We start from the raw sequence: 19,548 nt of genomic DNA, 5'->3' as shown, positions 1-19,548 counted from the left end.
AACAAAGTGGTAATTATCAGATTGTTCTGGAAGAAATGCAAACCTGGCACTTTAAAATTATGATGCTTCATTCTGGAAGTGGAAATAATATTAGTAAGGTTTTTGTTTTGTTTGACATAGGGGCCAGGCAGTGGTGGCGCACGCCTTTAATCCCAGGACTTGGGAGGGAGAGGCAGGCGGATCTCTGTGAGTTCGAGGCCAGCCTGGTCTACAAGAGCTAGTTCCGGGACAGGCACCAAAGCTACAGAGAAACCCTGTCTCGAAAAACCAAAAAAAAAAAAAAAAAGAAGAAGAAGAAGAAGTTTGACATATAGGGTCCTGGAACTTGGTATGTGAGTATAGGTGTGAGTCATCATGCTGGGGACTCAGTTCTCTCTGTATTTCTCTTGAGACAGGGTCAGTCTTGATGCCTAATCCCAGCTGGCGGTGAATTGTCTTCCTCATTCCTCCAAATGCTAGGATTATAGGTGTGAGTCATCATGCCCAGCTTCCAATGATTTATTTATTTATTTAAAAAATACAAACATAGCTAGGTTCTCCTAGTGCTCGGGAGGCAGAGGCAGGTGGATCACTGAGTTTGAGGACAACCTGGTGTACAGAGCAAGGTCCAGGACAGCGAGGCTACACAGAGAAACCTACATCAAAAACTCAAAACAATAGCAACAAATTAAATCAAAACAAAACAAAAACAGGTTTAGGGCATCCATGCTCTAGATAAGTCCATGTATTTTTATTGAAGTTTCAGGGAATTTATTTTGCCCATGGTAGCAGTTGTACATGACTTGACACTTAATATTTACTGATTTAATTGTTCCCTTAGAAAAATAGAACTGTTGCCTGTATGTTCCATGTCCATGTCCAGTGTCAATGGACAAGACTGAAACAGCAGTGGAACCATGTGGTTATTCTAAAATTTCTACCCCTTTAGTGGTTTAGATAGAATAGTTGTGGGCTGAACACCTACTCTGCTCCCTTTAGAGGGAGAGGTGATGATGACCGGGAGTGTGGACTAAGGTGCAACTTCCGGAGTCATTTTAGAGCTAGAACCAACGTGTTCTTACAGTGTTCCAGGTGGACAGCACTGTGTTACCCTGGCACGGGCAGCAGTCCCTACAGTTAGCTAAAACTGAGAATTCATATATTTTTGAAGTTGCTTTTCTCATTAGTATAAAAGCTTGTGAGTTCCACTGTACTGCTCAGGAAATCTCAGAAAGATCCTCCTTTCCCTGGGTTCTTACTACTGTATTGGCTATTTGCAGTCTTGGGGATTGAAACTGGGATTGTAACTAGGAATGTGCTCTATCCCAGAGCTATACTTTGTCCTCGTATCTTCATACTCAAAAAAGAAGCCTTGTTGTGCCTTAATCCTTTTTCATGTGTCTGACTGCTGTGGTTGGAAATGGTCCATCACAACAATATTAGCATTTCATTTCTACATTTACAATTATAGAAATAAGGGAAAGATTCAAGTTTTTTTTTTTTTTTTGGGGAGGGGGGGGGACAGGTTCTCTTTCCTTAGCTCTGACTGTCCTGAAATTCACTGTGTATAACAGACTGGACTTGAACTCACAGAGATCTGCCTGCCTCTGCCTCCTGAGTGCTGAGATTTAAAGCATGTGCCACCAGTCCTGGCTTGAATTATTTTAGATTTAGTAACATTGATATTGTCAGTGTAGTAGTGGTTTTAGCAGATACAGAAAACAAAGAGAGAATAATTGAGGACTCATTGTGAGATGATATCACAAAGCATATGGAAATGATGTATTAATAACCATGTGTACCTGGGCTAGGGAGATGGCCTGGTGGTGAAGAGCACTTGCTGCTCTTGCAGAGAACCTGAGTTTAGTTTCCAGCACTCACATGATGACTTACAACCATTGTTGCTCTAGTTTCGGGGAACCCAGCATCCTCTTCTAGCTTCTGGGGCTACTTACTTCACACATGTGATGCACATGAATGTAGCGAAACACATACACATAAAAATAAAATAAATCTTGAAAAGGAAAACAATTTATAACAATATGATGTTTTTGTTTGTGGTGCTGGAGAGTGAGCTGTGCTTCCCACATGCACAAGAGTAATTATTATTCAATGTCAGAGATGGTTGATGGGTGAGTGAACTTAAAAACAAACAAAAACAATGAAAAAATCTAAAATAATAAAACCAGGCGTGGTGGCGCATGCCTTTAATCCCAGCACTTGGCAGGCAGAGGCAGACAGATCTGTAAGTTTGAGACCAGCCTGATCTATAGAGTGAGTTCCAGGACAGCCAAAGATACACAGAAAATCCCTGTCTTGAAAAACAAGCAAAAAAAAAAAAAATCTGCCGGGCGGGTGGTGGCGCATGCCTTTAATCCCAGCACTCGGGAGGCAGAGGCAGGCAGATCTCTGTGAGGTCGAGACCAGCCTGGTCTACAGAGCTAGTTCCAGGACAGGCTCCAAAGCCACAGAGAAACCCTGTCTTGAAAAAAACAAAACAAAACAAAAAAATCTAAAATAATTTCTGACTTGGTGTGGTAGGTCCTTCTGTCTATGTGTTGCTTTTATTGGTTAATGAATAAAGAAACTGGGTTGGCCTGATAGGGTAGAACAGAGCTAGGTGGGAAAGACTAAACTGAATGCTGGGAGAAAGGAGGCGGACTCAGAGAGAAGCCATGTAGCCCCACCAGAGACCAGATGCTTGAACTTTAGCTGGTAAGCCATAGCCACATGGCAATACACAGATTAATAGAAATGGGTTAAATTAGTATGTAAGAGTTAGCCAATAAAAACCTAGAGATAATGGGCCAAGCAGTGATTTAATTAAGATGGTTTCTGTGTGATTATTTCAGTTCTGGGCAGCTGGGACAAACAAGCGGCCTCCTTACTACACTGACTAGCTGGTTTTAGGTTATGATGGGAAACTAAACAGAACTGAGATTTTAAACATATCTCAAATTTTGATGTAGTTATTTTAACATATTATCATGTCGTATAGATTTTTTTTGCTACTTTGCTCACTTTCTGTCAGATGTTAAGGTACTTACAAATAGGCACCATAGATGCCAGCATAGATGCTCCCTAAATGTTAAGTTGGCCTATATCTGAAAGGTCACCCTAAGATAAATTACTTTATTATTCAGGAAATGGCTCCTTTCTCCCACCTTTAAAATGTCAAAAATGTCATAACATATATGAGTGGATAGAGTTAAAGGTCCTTTTTTCACCATTCCTCAATAAGGGATTGCTCTCATTTTCATTTGACCTTAATTATGCACTTCAAAGATGTTAGCAATAATGAATCAGTACTTTAGCTGTCTTGTTGGAAATACTTTGGTAGTTTGGTGTGTGACAGTGCTGAAGTGAAGGCAGTGAATATCTGGTTAACACTCTTTTTCTGCAGTTACTTCTCCTACATGTATTGGGCAATGTCTCATATTAGCACATGGTGCATTTTCTTTTCTTTTTTTAAAAAATACTTTGTTTTATTTTATGTGTTATGAGTGTTTTGCTTGAATGTATGTCCATGAACCACTTGCATGCCAGGAACTAGAGTTACAGATGGTTTTGAGTCACCATATCAGTATTGGGAATTGACTGGGTCCTCTGGAAGGTCAGTCAGTGTTCTTTACTTCTGAGCATCTCTTTAGCACCTCACCCCCTTTTTTGAGATAGGTTTCCAGGATGTTGTCCCAGTTGGCCTTGAACTCCTAGGGTTCTGCCTGCCCCATCTCCTGAGTGCTGGGATTAAAGTGCACATCAGCACTCTCACCTGTTTTCTGCTCAGTAGTTACTTAGTGTTCCAGTGCATTTTCATGGGGCTTTTGTAAATGCTGGTGTAGTCAGTATTGTCATATAGTTTGTGTGTGCACACATCTGTATGAAGATAAACTCCCAAAGACTACAACTCAGTTAAAGAAGGTGTACACTGCAATCTTTGATAGATCCATTTAAAGAAACCAATTTACACTCGCCTCATTGTATGAATTGGTTTCTTTCCATCCTGGCCCACATAACATGTATAATATTTTATTTTTGATTTTTCACTTGCATTTTTCTTCCATACAGAAAACTCAGCACTATACATTTAACTCACCCTAGTGATAGGTTCAGTATAGCCTTTTCCATTTCCTATCTTGGCAGTGTGGCTTTTCTATCAAGCCGTGGGTTTTGTAGTTGTTACCATTGGTCCTGGGAACTTCTACCAGCTTAGCCAGGACTCTTCTTTTTCTGAGTTAACCTGTTGAAGCAATGGTGGTATGAACTGCTCTGGGATAATGCTCTTGTACACAAGTAAAGTTTTGTCACTTGTATTGGTTTAATAAAATGCTGATTGGCCAGTAGCCAGGCAGGAAGTATAGGTTGGGCAACCAGACTAAAAGAATTATTGGAAGAGGAAAGGCAGAGACGCAGTCACAAGCCAGATGCAGAGAAAGCAAGATGAGAATGCTGAACTGAGAAAAGGTACCAAGCTACATGGCTAAACATAAACAAGAATCATAGGTTAAGTTGTAAGAGCTAGTTAGTAGTAAGCCTGAGCTAATAGACCAAACAGTTTATAATTAATATAAGCCTCTGTGTGTTTCTTTGGAACTGAACAGCTGCAGGACTAGGCAGGACAGAAACTTCCAGCTACAATGAACTTTCAGTATAAGTTTGATAATAAAGATATGTGCCTTTACTCTCACATTTATATCCCATTTATACATACTGACATTTTAGCAAATTAATTGTGTTATGTAATATGGTTAATGGTTGAAGTACTAGTATTATTTATTTTTTCTCTTTTTGAGACAGGGTCACACTGTGTACACCTGGCTAGCCTGGAACTCACTATGTAAACTGGACTGGCCTTAAACTCATGGAGGTCTCTTGAGTGCTAGGTTTAAAGGCATGCACTACCACTTCTGATAGAGATAATCTCTTAGATTATATGTCTGCATGTATTTGTATGGACTGCTTGTTAAATTTCTTCCCTGTGAACTTGGAATTTTCTTTAATGAAACAGTCATTTAACTGTGAAGCTAACAATTCAAACAAAGGAGCAAAACACCTTTTGTGATATAAAAAGCTTTAAGTCTGTTGTCTTGTTTTCTAGTTATCTTGTCTGTTCTTTCTTCTTCCTTCTTTGGAGTACGTGTGTGTGTGTGTGTGTGTGTGTATGTGTGTGTGTATGAGAGAGAGAGAGAGAGATGAAACTCATTCTGTAGCCAGGCTGGCCTGGAACTTTACTTAGCCAAGGTTGGCTTATGACTCAAACTTACGATGGTCCTTCTGCCTCAGCCTACCAAGTGCTGAGGTTACAGGAGTCAGTCCTATGCCCAACTTGATTTTTTTTTCTTTTTTTCTTTCTTTTTTTTTTTTATGGTGCGGAAGAAAATTCTGAACCAACTTGATTTTTAAAAAAATTTTTTTGGCTTAGCTATATTTGCATTTCCTTTGCTAGATTATGATCTATAATTTTTACTATACTGTGGTATGCAGCAAGAGATTGGTACCTAGTGCCAATACACTGGTACTGGTGTTTGCAAAAAAAAAAAAAAAAAGAGCTTTAGTGTAGGTCTTTTGACAAGGAGATAAGAAGAATGGTAAACTCTCTCTCCCTGACTATTGGCAGCAAAAGGATTTAAGTGTCTTAGGAGAAAAGGAAACCTTGGACTGAGCTGATTGCTTGAAGCCAGGAATTTTGGTTTCTGATATATCAGACTAGATGGAATTTGTGGATCCTTTGAGGAGTGTCTGGCTCTATCCTGCAGCTGTGTATGGTACCCCTTACTTCTAGCCTATGTATGTGTTACGTGCACACACTGATGGGTATGCAGTTGTGTTAGTATGCAGGGAGGTGTTGAGGCCAGAGGTAGATAGATACTGGGTGCCTTTCTCTTCTCTATTATTTGAGACTGGGTCTCTTGTTGAACCTAGAACTTGGTGTTTGGGCTAGACTTTCTGGCCAATGTCTGTCTGTCTCCCCTCTGCTGTTGCTGGGGTTACTGATGGGTGCTACTCCCCCTCACTTGTTTTTGTGGGTGCTAAGGATCTGAATTCAGGACCTCATCTTTGCTTAACAAGGACTTTACCCAGGCCATTTCCCTGACTCGTCTGCTTTTCCTTTGGGCTTTTAGTGATCTTTGCCTAATTCTCACATATGTGTTCTGAGTCAGTTGTAATCAATGATTTTGTTTTGGTTCCTTCCATCTCTGTCTTCCGTACATCCTGTGCTTGACACTGTTAGTTGTACCTTGTTGGTTGTGCTATATATTGTTCTTTTAAGTATTTTTTTAGCTTTGTTTTCTGTGTAAAGTTATTTTCTTGGAGACACTTTGGTCTTTTGGGTCTTTTATGATTTGTTAGGAGGGTCTGAAGTACTTAGTTTAGGGCTAAGTTTTGTCTTCTGAGGAAAGATGCTTTTGAGTTGTTGACTTAATGAATGAATGTAATTTTGGCTGAGGATGTAGTTAAGTGGGAAAGTGCTTGGCCAGCAGTTGCAAGGTCCATGGTTTATTCTCTGGAGCCTTAAAACTTAATTCTTGCCTGAATTCCTTCCTTCCTTCCTTCCTTCCTTCCTTCCTTCCTTCCTTCCTTCCTTCCTTCCTTCCTTATCTATCTATATATCTTTTTAGATAGGGTCTCAACTGTGTAACCTTAGTTGTTCTGGAATTCACAGAGATCCGCCTGCCTTTGTCTCTTGAATGTTGGGATTAAAGACCTGTTCCACCACATCTGGCTTTTTGCCTGAATTTTGTAGTTTGCAGTGTGATTATAAGAACAGGTACCATTCTTTCATTCTTGATCCAAGTATCTGTGTGTGTGTTCTGTGCTTTCAGAGGTGTTTACCCTTGGCCTTGGGTAATTTTCTTACATTTGTGTGCTGTTCAGTACTCAAGGATTCAGAAGTATTCTCTATGCCTTCAGTGGAGAATTTCTCTGGATTTTTTTTTTTTTTTTATGGCTGTCCTACAAAGTGTAGCTGCACTTATCTTCCTAGACTTCCTAAGAGTCTTCCAAACTCAGGAAATTTGCTTGGACCATTTAGATTCTCCTTTGTGTTGTACTCTGGAATCCCATAAAAAAAGTAAATTGATATTGGTAGGCCTCACTTTGTTTCCTATCTATTAGAGATTATTGTCTTTCTTTGATGTCTAGTGTGTTGAAAAACACTGCTTTATATTTTATCTGGCCTTGAACTCACAGAGATCCACCTATCTCTGCTTCCCAAGTGCTAGAATTAAAGACATGTGCCACCACCGCCTGGCATTACCTTTTTTTTAAAAAAAACATACTATTTTTAATGATTACTTGGAAATTTCATATCATATACCCAGATCACACTACTTTTTCATTCCTCCCAGTTCTGCCCTGCTACTTCTGTTACCTCCCTCCCCAAAAGGAAAACAAACAAATAACAAAGGTCCAATTTGTGTTGCTCATATTTTCTCTGGGGCGTGGTCAAACTCCCAGTGATCAGCCCCTTAAAGAAAACTGAGTCCTTTTTCACCACACCCCGGTTAGAAGTACTAATTGTGGAGAGCTACACTACAGCATCCTTATCACAATTTTTAAGAGTTCTCATCAATGGCTTTCTGTGTAGACTGTTTCTTTTTGGGGGTGGGGTGGGATGAGGGTAGGGATAGGGACTGTCACAGAAGCCTTTTATGTCCCTCTTTTTCAGCTATGAAATATGCAGACATCAATACCATGGCAAAAGTAGCTTCCTTGCCCTTTACAGTCAATGGGAGCACAAGTCGTTGGACACATAGATTTTGGGACAGCACGGACCATGGACAGCGACATGGTGTCAACTTGTTCCATGGACCCCAGCATGTTCTCCTGTGGCAATACAGACTACTGACATCAACATGGCCCTCTGCTGCAGTAGATCACTGGCAGCAGCATGGACCACAGCTATCAGCATGGCCTCAGGTGGCTGTCCAGCTTGTCACATCAACACGACACCCAGCAGTAGCATGGCCCACATACATCAACATGGCTTCAGGCAGCAGCACAGACCACTGATATTTGCATGGCCTTCGGTAGTAATACGGGCCACACACATCAACATGGCCACAGCTGCAGTAGGAGAGTGGACTCAAACATGGCCCTTAGTGGCAGCTCAGACCACAGATATCAACATGGCCTCCTGCGGCAACCTGGAGCCTGGACGCTAATATGGCCTCCTGGAGTTGGCCATCACCATGCCTCTAGTGGCAGCCCAGATTTCAGACATCCATCTACGTGAGCCTTGGGCTTCGGCATGGTCTGCTTCAGTGGACCAGGGATAGCAACATGTCCTCTGGAGCAGCACAGACCATAGAGGTCTTTCAAGGAGGTTCATTCCAGAAAATGAACTGACTTCCTGTTGTTTCTCAGAACCAGGTTGATCGTCAGCTGGGCATCGTTTTCAGGGCCTGAGTCTGCGTAGGCTCCAGGGTGCTGCTTACCACCTTGTCGGACTCACTCAGCAATGACATGTTCCCCTGTCCACTGCAGCCTTTCATGTCTGTCACCACAGTTGTGTCTCTAGTTCCCTCTTTTACTGCTCACTCGCCGCGCTGTTCTTCCGTCTTTCCCACCTCTCCATCAAATATTCGTTTGTTATAGTGGCATTGGAAGCTGCAGTATGTCACATAGTATATATATTTTTTAAAGATTTATTTATTAATTATGTACACAGCATTCTATTTGCATGTGTCCCTGCAGGCCGGAAGAGGGCTCCAGATCTTATTACAGATGGTTGTGAGCCATTATGTGGTTGCTGGGAATTGAACTCAGAACCTCTGGAAGAACAGTTATTGCTCTTAACCTCTGAGCCATCTCTCCAGCCTCCCATAGTATATTTTTTGCTCAGCTTTACATGCAAATACTCATTGCAACGAGTGTGGTTGAAAGTTTCAATTTTCTGAACATGTAAATAAATAGTGGATCATTGCTATTGCCCAGAGTCAGAGTGATGTTGCTGCTGAGCAGTACATCTCGGGGCAGGTTCTGTGAGAGCGCTTGGCTATCACACACCTCCCTGCCATCAATGTCTGCCACCCCAGGCTTGCTGGGCTCAACTTTTGTGCTTAGAGCCTATGGGCAGCGCCACTGCTGGGCTCCTTCCCAGCAAGGCAAGGAGTGCAGGCTGCATTGGCAGTGACTCCATGCTGGGGGGTGGCCAGAGAGTCTAGGATTGGTCCTATTTCAGTAATGACATGTTTCTGTGGGAGCTCCAGGCCTCTGCTCATTACCCTGCCCCCCATGGCTCACCAAGTACTACTGTTGAGCTTGTAGGCTTCCTGTTGTTCTCAGTCTCCCAGTAGGACAAGTCACATGGCCCCCTGCCATGGTGGCTCCGTGATGGTTGTTGGCTGGTGGGCCTAGGGACAGCCCTATTCAGTATTAACCCATTACTGTGGGCGCTCCAGGCTACTGCCTTGTGCCTGCCAACACACTGCCTCTGTGCTTGCAGCCTGTTGGCGGTGAAGGGTATAGATTTGTTATTCTCACCGCTCCTGGCTCTGTTTCACCATCTTTCTTTCCAGTTTCATGAGTCCACTTTTTAAAAGCATCTTCCCATAAGACTTGCCTTTTTATGTAGTTGTTCTGAGCCTCCATGGGTCTATCAGACCCCTTGGAGCTCCAATGTGTGTGCTTGAGGCTGCTGCTGTCTTTGTTTTTCTCAGTAATCAATAATGTATGTTTTTATGTTTATATTTTCTTTACAGGTAAGTGGTATTTTGATTAAAACATATTGAAGAAAAGGTGATATTGCTTATCATCTCTTCTGGAAAACAAATATGTTTTTAATGAGATGTTTAATACCTTTAATTATGTACATATATTTGTAGTACAGTCTATGTGTTAAATTCATTCCCCCTCTCTTTTTCTATCCTTTCTCCACTGAATCTATGACCATAATACTAGGAATTCTGCCGTTTGGTTATAGTCCCAGTCTGTGGGCATTCACCTAGGGGTGCTTTCTGCAGTCTTTGTGTTCTCTGGAAGTGTGCTCTGCTGTATTTTTGGGAGAGAATTATCTCCTTCTGGAAAGGGACCCACACTTGGTAGACGTTTATCCCCATCTGCTTATGTATAGATTTTCTTGGAAACCTGTCATGTTAGCTTCTACTTATTGTGTATAATTAATTAATTAATTAGAGACACAGTACTTTGTAGTCCTAGCTGGCCTGGAACTCACAGAAATCCTCTTGCCTTTGTTTCCTGGGTGCTGGAATTAAAGGAATGTGTGATCACACCTGACTAGAATGAAAAATGTTAGACACTTTTATTTATTTTGATTGGTCATGACATGCTCGAGCATATAGGTAAAATATTTTTTATATTTTCAACTTATATAAACCTGTGTATTGTAGTTAAGATGCCTTTTTGAAACCGGGTGTGGTGGCATAGTCCCGTAGTTCTAGCACTTGGGAAGTCGAGGCAGTTAGTGAGCTACATAGTGAGACTGATGTAGGAGACATTGTCTCAAAACAACAAATAAAATCAAAAGAATGCTTTGTGTGTGTGTGTGTGTGTGTGTGTGTGTGTGTGTGTGTAGACGATGTATTTGGATATTGTTCTTAAAACTTTATTCTTTGTCTTTCCCCCTTGGTTTCATTTTATTTTCTGCTGTAAGGGATATAGCTCTTGCTGCATTGCCCATACTGTTCTCCAGCTCCTGTCCTGAAGTTTATACCTGGGTGCATTGAATTTTAACATCGGAACCTGTCCTTGAGATTTACTCTCATCTCTTCTTTTGTGATCGAGATTTACTTTACATCTTTGGTGCAGATTCAGATTTTTGTGTAAAACACTTCACAGTCTAAGAGGACTTTATTTGATGAATAGATCAGAGCAATAATGGGCTAGTTTGATTACTGGATTAAGAAGACGTTTGTGTTTTCTGTTCTCTGGCTGTATACCTTTTGGGGCCCTTTGTTGGCAAACTGTTGTCCAAAAGTTTCATGCTTGTTTTTGAAAATAACATTTAATTAGATCACATCACACTCCAGGTGATGGTGGCCCAGGACTTTAGTCCCAGTGCTTGGGAAGCAAAGGTAGGAGGATCTCTGTGAGTTTGAGGCCAGCCTGGTCTACAGAGCAAGTTCCAGGACAGCCAGGGCTAACTCCCTGGCCCTAAAAATATAAACTTATCATACTCATTTCTTTGTATATTGTTCATGCTTTCTTTCACCTTAAAAAGTAGCATTGATTGTTTATAACAGACTATATGGCCCAAAAGGCAGAAAATATTATCTGTTCCTTTAAAACAAAACATCAGAAACATGGTTAAATTCTGTACTATAGTTACAGGTTTTGTGAACTTAAAAATTATATTCCTTTCCCAAGCAAGTAAAATTGTTAGGAAACATGTGGATGGATACATGTTAATTTAAGATCTCATCCAAACTAAGAACAATAAAAGAATAGCTATAAATAATACATTTTTGGTTTTACCATGACTTTTTAAAAAAATCATATACTAATCTAAATGTAGCAGTCACTTAACCATTAAATTTCAACCTGAAAGTTGAGAGGAAAGTGTTACTTATGAATACTTGGGGAAATGATGCTGTTATTAGCTGCAGTAAGGAGCTTGGATATAGGGAACAGGTTAACAAGGTTTGTACAAGAGCTAGGCGGTGGTACATGTTTTTTATTTACTTTCTCCTTTTTACTAGCAATGACTTTATTTAATCAGGATTTGGTCTAAGCTACAAACAGAATATTTTGGTCAGACAGTTACAAAGATGTACAATTTCTTTTCCTTCCTCTCTTTTTCCCCTCCCTTCCTCCCTCCCTCTCTCCCTCCCTCCCTCCCTCTCTTCCTTTCTTTTTTTAAAGATTTGCTTATTATGTATACAGTGTTTGTATGCCTGCAGGCCATAAGAGGGCACAATCTCACTTTAGATGGTTGTAAACCACTATGTGGTTGCTGGGAATTGAACTCAGGACCTCTGGAAGAACAACTAGTGCTCTTAACCTCTGAGCCTTCTTTCCAGCCCAAGATGTACAATTTTTTATATAGACACCCCCATTCCTCCTTATAAAGGGATTTATGACTTTTTTTTTTAAATCTTCAAGCATTTAAGTATGAGTATAGTGTATGGGAATGGAGTTTACTGAATATACACTGGCAAATATTTTGTAAATAGCAGGAAAAACTATAAAGTAGGAGCTCTAGTTCTAAAACTGTAAGTATATTGTCATAATTTTCATAATTTCAGTTTTAATATCTGCTCAGTTACTCATCCTCTAATTTACTCTAAAGTAAAAGAGGGTTAGATTTCTACACACTGGGACTTTAATACTGCAAATAGTGTTACTCTTTTTCTCATTGAGAAAACAGGAAGTGCTCGACTGCTTATGTTTAAAGTTACACACATGTGATGTATTTGTGTTTATGGACTTCCTTCCTCCTTACTTTGGTACTGGGAATCTAACCAGGATCCTACACATGCTAAGCATGAACTATACCTCAAGCTTGCAGAAATAGCGAGTAGGGATCTAATGTAAGTTATGAGTCCCTATGTTAATAAATCTTGCATTTTTTTCTGGTCACCTAATTTATAAACAAAGGAGATATTTATAAAATGTCTCTGTACAGTTATGAGAATTTCTGGGGCCATGTATGGTAGTCTGTGCCTGTAATCCTAGCAATGGAATGTGGAGGTGGAAAGATTGGGGCTTAAAGGCAACTTCAGTTACGTTAGGGATTTTGAAGCCAGTCTGGGTCATGAGACCTTGCCTAAAAAAACCCCACAATATGGGTATTCATGTATCACTATCAATGCTAGGAAATGTGACAGAATATTATCTCATAACTGAATTATAATTTAAAATAAACTCAAACTAATGTAGTTACAAAATTTGAAAGTAAATTTTTTAAAAGGTTTTAAAGAACTGCAGAGAGTCTGGAGAGATGGCTCAGGAGTTCAGAGTGCTTGGGAGGCAGAGGCAGGTGGATCTTTGTGAGTTTGAGGCCAGCCTGATCTACAGAGCAAGTTTGGGACAGCCAGGGCAACATAGAAAAACACTGTCTCAAAAACTGCCACCAAGAAAAAGAAAAACAAACAAACAAAACTGTCTGCTGCTCTTCCAGAAGGTTTAAGTTTGGTTCCTAGTATGTAACACCTGACAGCTCACGACCACCTGTTTCTCTAACTGCGAGGATCTGGCACTATGCCTCCTCCAGCATGCACTCACCACCCCGCCAATGTGGCAGACACACATACACATAAACCTGAAAATAAATTTTTTTAAGAACCAATCTTAGAAGGTTAAAGGATTATGTCCTAAGATTAGAAAGAGATTAGAGAAGTTTATCCTTAATGTTGGGGTAGTAAGCTTATGTGTACTGAGTCCTGGACTAAGATGGGGCATTGTGCCATTCTGGGACTAAAACACAGGGTTGCATTTAGTTAGCCCTTTGGCTAACTATGAATTATAAACAATTTTCTGTTTTGCCATTGACAAATGAATATGTGCGATACTTTTTCCTTATAGGGCTTTTGCTGATCAGTTTTTGTGTTCATTAATCATCAATGGTAGCTAGATTTTGTTAGGCTTAAATTGTCCCCTTTCTTTCCTCCCCTTTTCCCCCCTCCTTTTCTCTTCTCTCTCTCTCTCTCTTTCTCTCTCTCTCTCTCTGTCTCTGTCTCTCTCTCTCTCTGTCTGTCTCTCTCTCTCTGTCTCTGTCTCTGTCTCTCTCTCTCTCTCTCTCTCTCTCTCTCTCTCTCTCTGAGACAGGTATTTGCTATACAATCCAGGCTGCCCTAGAACTGCTGTGTAAATCAGGCCTATTACAAATTACAGAGACCTGCCTACCTATGCTTCCCAAGTACTGGGATTAAAGACACGTGGTCCCATCCTGACTCAAATAATTTCTTCTTTTTATTCTTATGCTTTTTCCCTCTTTAGATTTTCTCTCTCATATAATATATTGTGATTATGGATTCTCCTTCCTTTGCTCCTCCCACTTCCTCCCAATTCCCCTCCTGTCTAGATCCACCCTTTTCTGTCTTCCATTAGAAAACAAACAGGCTTCTAAGGGCTAATAATAAAATAAAATAAGATAGAACAAAAACTAACTCATTGGAATATGACAAAATAAACAAAGAGAAGGCAAAGAGCTCAAGAAAAGGCACAAGAAACAGATACAGATATAGTGATACTCAGAAATCCCATAAAAAACACTAGACTAGGTGCTTTAATGTAGACTCAAAGAACTGTAGAATAAAAAGAAAGAAGAAAAAAAAATGTAGGGGGACTGCCATTATGAGACAAGATTCTAAAGAGGCCATTGAGTTTGATTTTTGTTGACATCTACTGCTGGGCGTGCAATCTACCCTCAGGAGAAGGTTTGTTTCTCAGTGAGAGTCCCTTGTAGAGAACTAAAACTTTATTTGCAAGTGGCTGTCAATTGGAGACAGCTTCTGGGTTGGGCATGCATCCACTTCTCCTTTTAGTTCTAGGACCCCATCTGGTGCAGACCCATGCAGGCCCTGTGCATGCTGGCTTGGTCTCTCTGAGCCCATATGTACATTGACTGATTTAGGAAGTCTTGTTTTCTTGGTGTCCTCCACCCTTTGACTTTTGTGCTCTTTTCACTTCCACTTCCACTTCCACAGGGTTCCCAGAGCTCTGGGAGGGATTTGATGGAATACCTATAAAACAGTGCCTTGCTTTACCATCGTTAGAGAAGCTGCCTCCTGCAGCAGCTGGGAACAAATAGAGAGGCCATAGCTAGACATTATGCAGAGAGTGAGAGACCGTAGAACATTCATCCTAAATGGGGATATCTACACATGCTAAAAGGAATGTCTCCCCCAAATAATTTCTTTGTCATTAAATATCCATGAACATATTCTAGGATCACAACGCCATTGTCATCTAATAAAATTCACTGTAGTGAATTAGTGTGCAGTAGTTAATCAGATCACCTTGGCTGTTCACAAATTTTATCTTATTACTTGATCTCTCAAACTCCTTAGACTAGAGTAGCCTTTTTACCTGCTTGATCCCTCTGACACCGACAGCTTGCAGAGAAACTGAAACCAATTTTCCTATGTATAATGTCCTATTCTAAGTTTGTCTGTTTTCTTGAGGTGTCATTTAACTAGTTCCTTCATTTTGCATACTTCTCATAAGGAGTTGGCCCTTGAGGTTGGTGCTGGTCTCTTTACTTTCTGTGTTCATGCTGTGCGCTTCATATGCACTGCAGTGCCCCTTCTTTTACTCCAGAATCCCAAGATCGGTATGGTTATAGTTTAATTCCTTAGTGGGGTGTTTTCCCTTAAGCTTTCTCTTAACAAATACCTTCTATGAGTGGGTCAGAGATGGAGAGGGAGAGAGAAACAGACAGAGAGAGGGGGAGAGGGAGAGAGGGCAAGAAGGAGAGGGGAGGAGGAAAAGAGAGGAAGACAGGGAGAGAGGACTATTAGAGCATAACAAAATCTAGCAGATACTGCAAAATAATTTTCACATTACTGTTTTTTTGTTTGAAATTACTTTGTTAGAGAACCAGAGCACCTTTTATATATTTACTAAAAAGTACTTCTTTTGCTAATTTTGATATCATGTCCTGATTTTTCTATTGTTTTCTTTTTTCCATTTTAAAGAGTTTCTAATTATAGTAATTATCTGCTTTACATATTGTATTTTTCCAGTTACTCTGTATAGAAGCTAAATCTTACCAGATAGGCTTTCTATACTCCAAGATAATGAAGAATATTTGTATATAATTTTTAATGTTAATGGTATATATTTTGTGTTGTTTAAGGTAGGGATAGAATTTATTTTCTGTGTTTAATAATCAATTTTGACCTAAAAGAGTTTGTTACATGGGGTAGAGAGAGCTCGCAGCTAAGAGTTCACCTTGTTTTTGCAAAGATGCCAGTTTTGTTCTTAGCACCCACATTGGATGCTTACAAACTGCTGCAACTCAAGCTTCAGGGCGTCTGATGCCTTTGGCTTCTGTGGGCACCTGTACTCTTGTGTACACATATGCAGTTGATATAAAAATCTTGTAAGTCAGCTGCGTGGTGGTGGCGCACGCCTTTAATCCCAGCACTTAGGAGACAGAGGCAGGTGGATCTCTGTGAGTTCGAGGCTAGCTTGGTCTACAGAGTGAGTTCCAGGACAGCCAGGGCTACACAGTAAAACCCTGTCTTGAAAAGCAAAACAAAAACAATAACCAACCAAACAAAAATCTTTTAAGTCTTTTCATCATATTGGGTTGTTATGCTGTGTTGGTCATATGTTAAACCCATGAATTTGCATATCCTTATTCTAGACTCAGTTGTAGTCTATGTTATTAAATTACCATAGAATTTTGGTTAAAATAGTTTGTACTGTGTTTTATAGATCAGCTTGTTGTCATTAATTATTTCTTGCAAATGTTGCTGTCACTTTTCATACATTGACTCTTTCACATGATAGAATTAGTTTTGATTGATTCCATTGCACTTTAAATTTAATGACATTTAAGTGTAGAAGAATTTCTGTGTTTTATGAAATAAAATCATTCTTCTACTTAAGAGTGCTGTTTTGTATTCAGATCATTAATCTTTGCTTTTCTTCTTTAAAGCCAAAATAGCTTTTGTATTATTCCTATTAAGTTTATTTTTTAGACATTTTATATGTTTAATTAGTAATTTTGTGTTTGATAGCAAAGTAACTTATTTGTGATGATTTAGATTGTGAATATTTGTCTTTGTTGCTCAATGTACCAGTCATTTTTTCCAATAATGGAGATTAACTAGAGTATATATGCTTGAATGTATAAACTTCTAAAGTAAACTTCAATTACTTATATCACTGACTAATTCATTGAGGTAGGAATGGAGAATGTAAAACTTCAGATAACTACCAAGTTGTGCTTTACAGGTTTATATATTTTTTTTACTTTATGTTTTTTGAGGCAGGATTTCTCTGTGTAACAGCCCTGGCTGTCCTGGAACTCGCTTTGTGGACCAGGCTAGCCTCGAACTCAAAGAGATCCGTCTGCCTCTGCCTCCCGATGCATACTTACAGGTTTATAAAGGATAGAAATAATAAAATAGCTCTTGGAAGTAATATATTACAGTCAGAAATGTAAAACTATGGTGATTTTCTTTTTGTGTTCTGTTTGGGAAATGGCTGTTATGGTCTTTCTCCGAAAGAGTCTCTTTGGGTGCCACTTTTAATTTAAAGGCCTACTAAAGCTGTATTCGTTTAGCTTGGTGCTTTAACAATCACAAAGAAGGATTATTCTGGCTTTAATATTTGATTGTATTTTTTATTAATATTATAAATAGAAGTAAGAATTTTGTCTGGCTAGACATTGTTATTTTTCCCTTTTTCTCAGTTCCTTTTTTCCCCATTACAGGTTTTGCAGAAGACATCAGATTAAATCAAGTTCAAATATTCCCTGTGTCCCCAAAGACTTATTGATGATGTCTGAATTTGTTCTTCCAAGATTTATTTTTTGTCTTATTCAGTACTTAAGAGAAGGCTATAATGAACCAGGTATGTTTTAATATGTTCATTGAAATACTCTTAAATGATCACATCATAGAATTTTAGCACTGATAATAAAGTGAAAATATAAAGCGATTAAAATTTTATATTTATATTTTATATTTTTAACAATGTGTGTATTTGTGTGTATGGTCTTTGTGTGTTTTAGTGCATGTGAGTTCAGGTGCCTAGGGAGGCCGGAGGTGTCAGATCTCTTAAAGCTTAAGTTTTAGACAACTGTAAGCCTTCAGATGTGGGTGCTGAGAATCGAACTCAGGTCCTCTGTAGGAGCAGCACATGCTTTGAACCACTGAGCCATTTCTCCAGCCCAAGATAGCACTCATTTTTAATATTTTGTTGCTGCTTTTTTGAGACAGGGTTTCTCCCATGTAACCACCCTGACTATACTGGAGCTTGTTCTGTAGATCAGACTGGCCTCAAACTCAGAAATTTATCTGCCTCTACCTCCCGAGTGTTAGGATTAAAGATGTGCACCATCACTGCCCAGATTTATTTAAACGTTTTCAATACTTAAAATAACATTAAATATAGTTTATAAAATAAAGGGCTTCATGATGGCGTTTTTATACATTATATTTTATCGTAAGTAACCTTTTCCCCTTTCTGCACTGTCTTCTGCTGTGCCTTATGCTCCTTTGCTTAACATTTTTAAAGCAATGACTATGAAAAATAGAAAAATAATGGTATGTACAACTTTATAGATACATTATAGGAGGCATAGTTGGTACTTTTGCCTCTAAATAGTGATTTGCAATTATATTATGATTGAGCAAAATTATATAGTTGAGAAATGTTTGAATTTGATAAATTTTTAGATAATAAATTGCTATTGTTTTCCTCCCTGAGATATTTTATATAACAACTTATGATAGACTGAAATTGTTTGCTTTCATATTACTGTATCAGTGCTAAGTGTGCATTAAGTTAGTGCTTAAAAAGAGGAAAAACACTCAACTTACACTTTGTCATAATCTTGAGTAATGTGCTTTAAATGGTTGATTTAGGCACATATTAGAGTTTGTTGTAAGACATGAATTAGAGATGATAGTGGATAGAAAAAATTTATTAGCTTTTTATAATGTCTTCTGCAGTTCTAACGATAGTGACTTTTTATCCTGTGGTACCACTTTTTATATTATTTTTCTATGTTTTAAACAATTTAATCTGTAAATCTTATATTCAGTTTGAAGCTAGGATATGGCATACATTTCTATCTTCTAGCCTCATTCTTAAATAGGAATAGTAGATCTGTTTATTTTTATTTTATTTTTACTTTTTTGAGGTGGATCTTGCTCTGTATTTCTGTCTGACTGGAAGCTCACTGTGTAGACTGACCTCAGATTTGTGGTTCTCCTTTGCCGCTGTCTCCTGGGGGCTGGGATTGCAGGTGTACATGGGTGTTCTATAATCTCCTTACCATTCCTGAGTATCTCTGTTGTGAGCAAGCCATTACACTCCCTTAATTGTGTTTTAAGCAACAACATAGAATTATTTTTGAAGTACTTTTCTCAGAATATGTATCTTAAAGAAAAATATTGCTTTGATTTAGTCCCAGACTGCTGTCTCTTCAGAGTGAGGAACTGCAGAATAGACGAACTATTCTCAAAGTTGTTTTCTGCATTATTTCTCGTGAACTTGCTAAGCTTTTTGGAAATTTGCATTTTGTATCACAGGCATTCTATTTTTAAAAAATAATAAAACATTTTTTTTGTGAGAATTTTAAAGTTTACAATTACTTTAAAGAATATTCACACGAAAGTATCTTACTTTTCCTTCGGTAAGATTCAGTGTTAAAAAGGTAGGTAGCTCAAGTACAGTGTGTATCCATGATAGTTATACGCTACTGTTATCTGATTATTTATTTATTTAGAGACTAGGTCTCACTATGTAGTCTGACTCACCTGGCTCTCTGTGTAGACCAGGCTGGTCTTGAACTCAGAGATTACCTGCCTCTGCCTTCAGAGTGTTGGGACTAAAGGTGTGTGCTACCACACCTGGTTTTTTACTTCATTATTATTCTCTCTCTCTCTCTCTCTCTCTCTCTCTCTCTCTCTCTCTCTCTCTCTCTCT

At 39.1% G+C, this 19,548-nt stretch overlaps 1 protein-coding gene across 1 annotated transcript in view; it reads left to right on the top strand.

The window, feature by feature from the left end:
- Positions 1-19,548, top strand: part of Ubr3 (ubiquitin protein ligase E3 component n-recognin 3) — a 124,947-nt gene that overhangs the window by 3,023 nt on the left and 102,376 nt on the right. The window contains exon 2 of the mRNA XM_050121899.1: positions 17,327-17,466. Within this exon, the coding sequence (XP_049977856.1) occupies positions 17,327-17,466 (140 nt within the window). The remainder of the gene's footprint in view (positions 1-17,326; positions 17,467-19,548) is intronic.

This window comes from Alexandromys fortis, unplaced genomic scaffold (assembly GCF_014885135.2).
Source record: "Alexandromys fortis isolate MF-2015 unplaced genomic scaffold, M_Fortis_MF-2015_v1.1 scaffold_8_9099976_23576923, whole genome shotgun sequence".
Taxonomy (NCBI): domain Eukaryota; kingdom Metazoa; phylum Chordata; class Mammalia; order Rodentia; family Cricetidae; genus Alexandromys; species Alexandromys fortis.
Note: the sequence above shows the minus strand (reverse complement) of the source record. Positions and strands in the feature narration are given on the sequence as shown.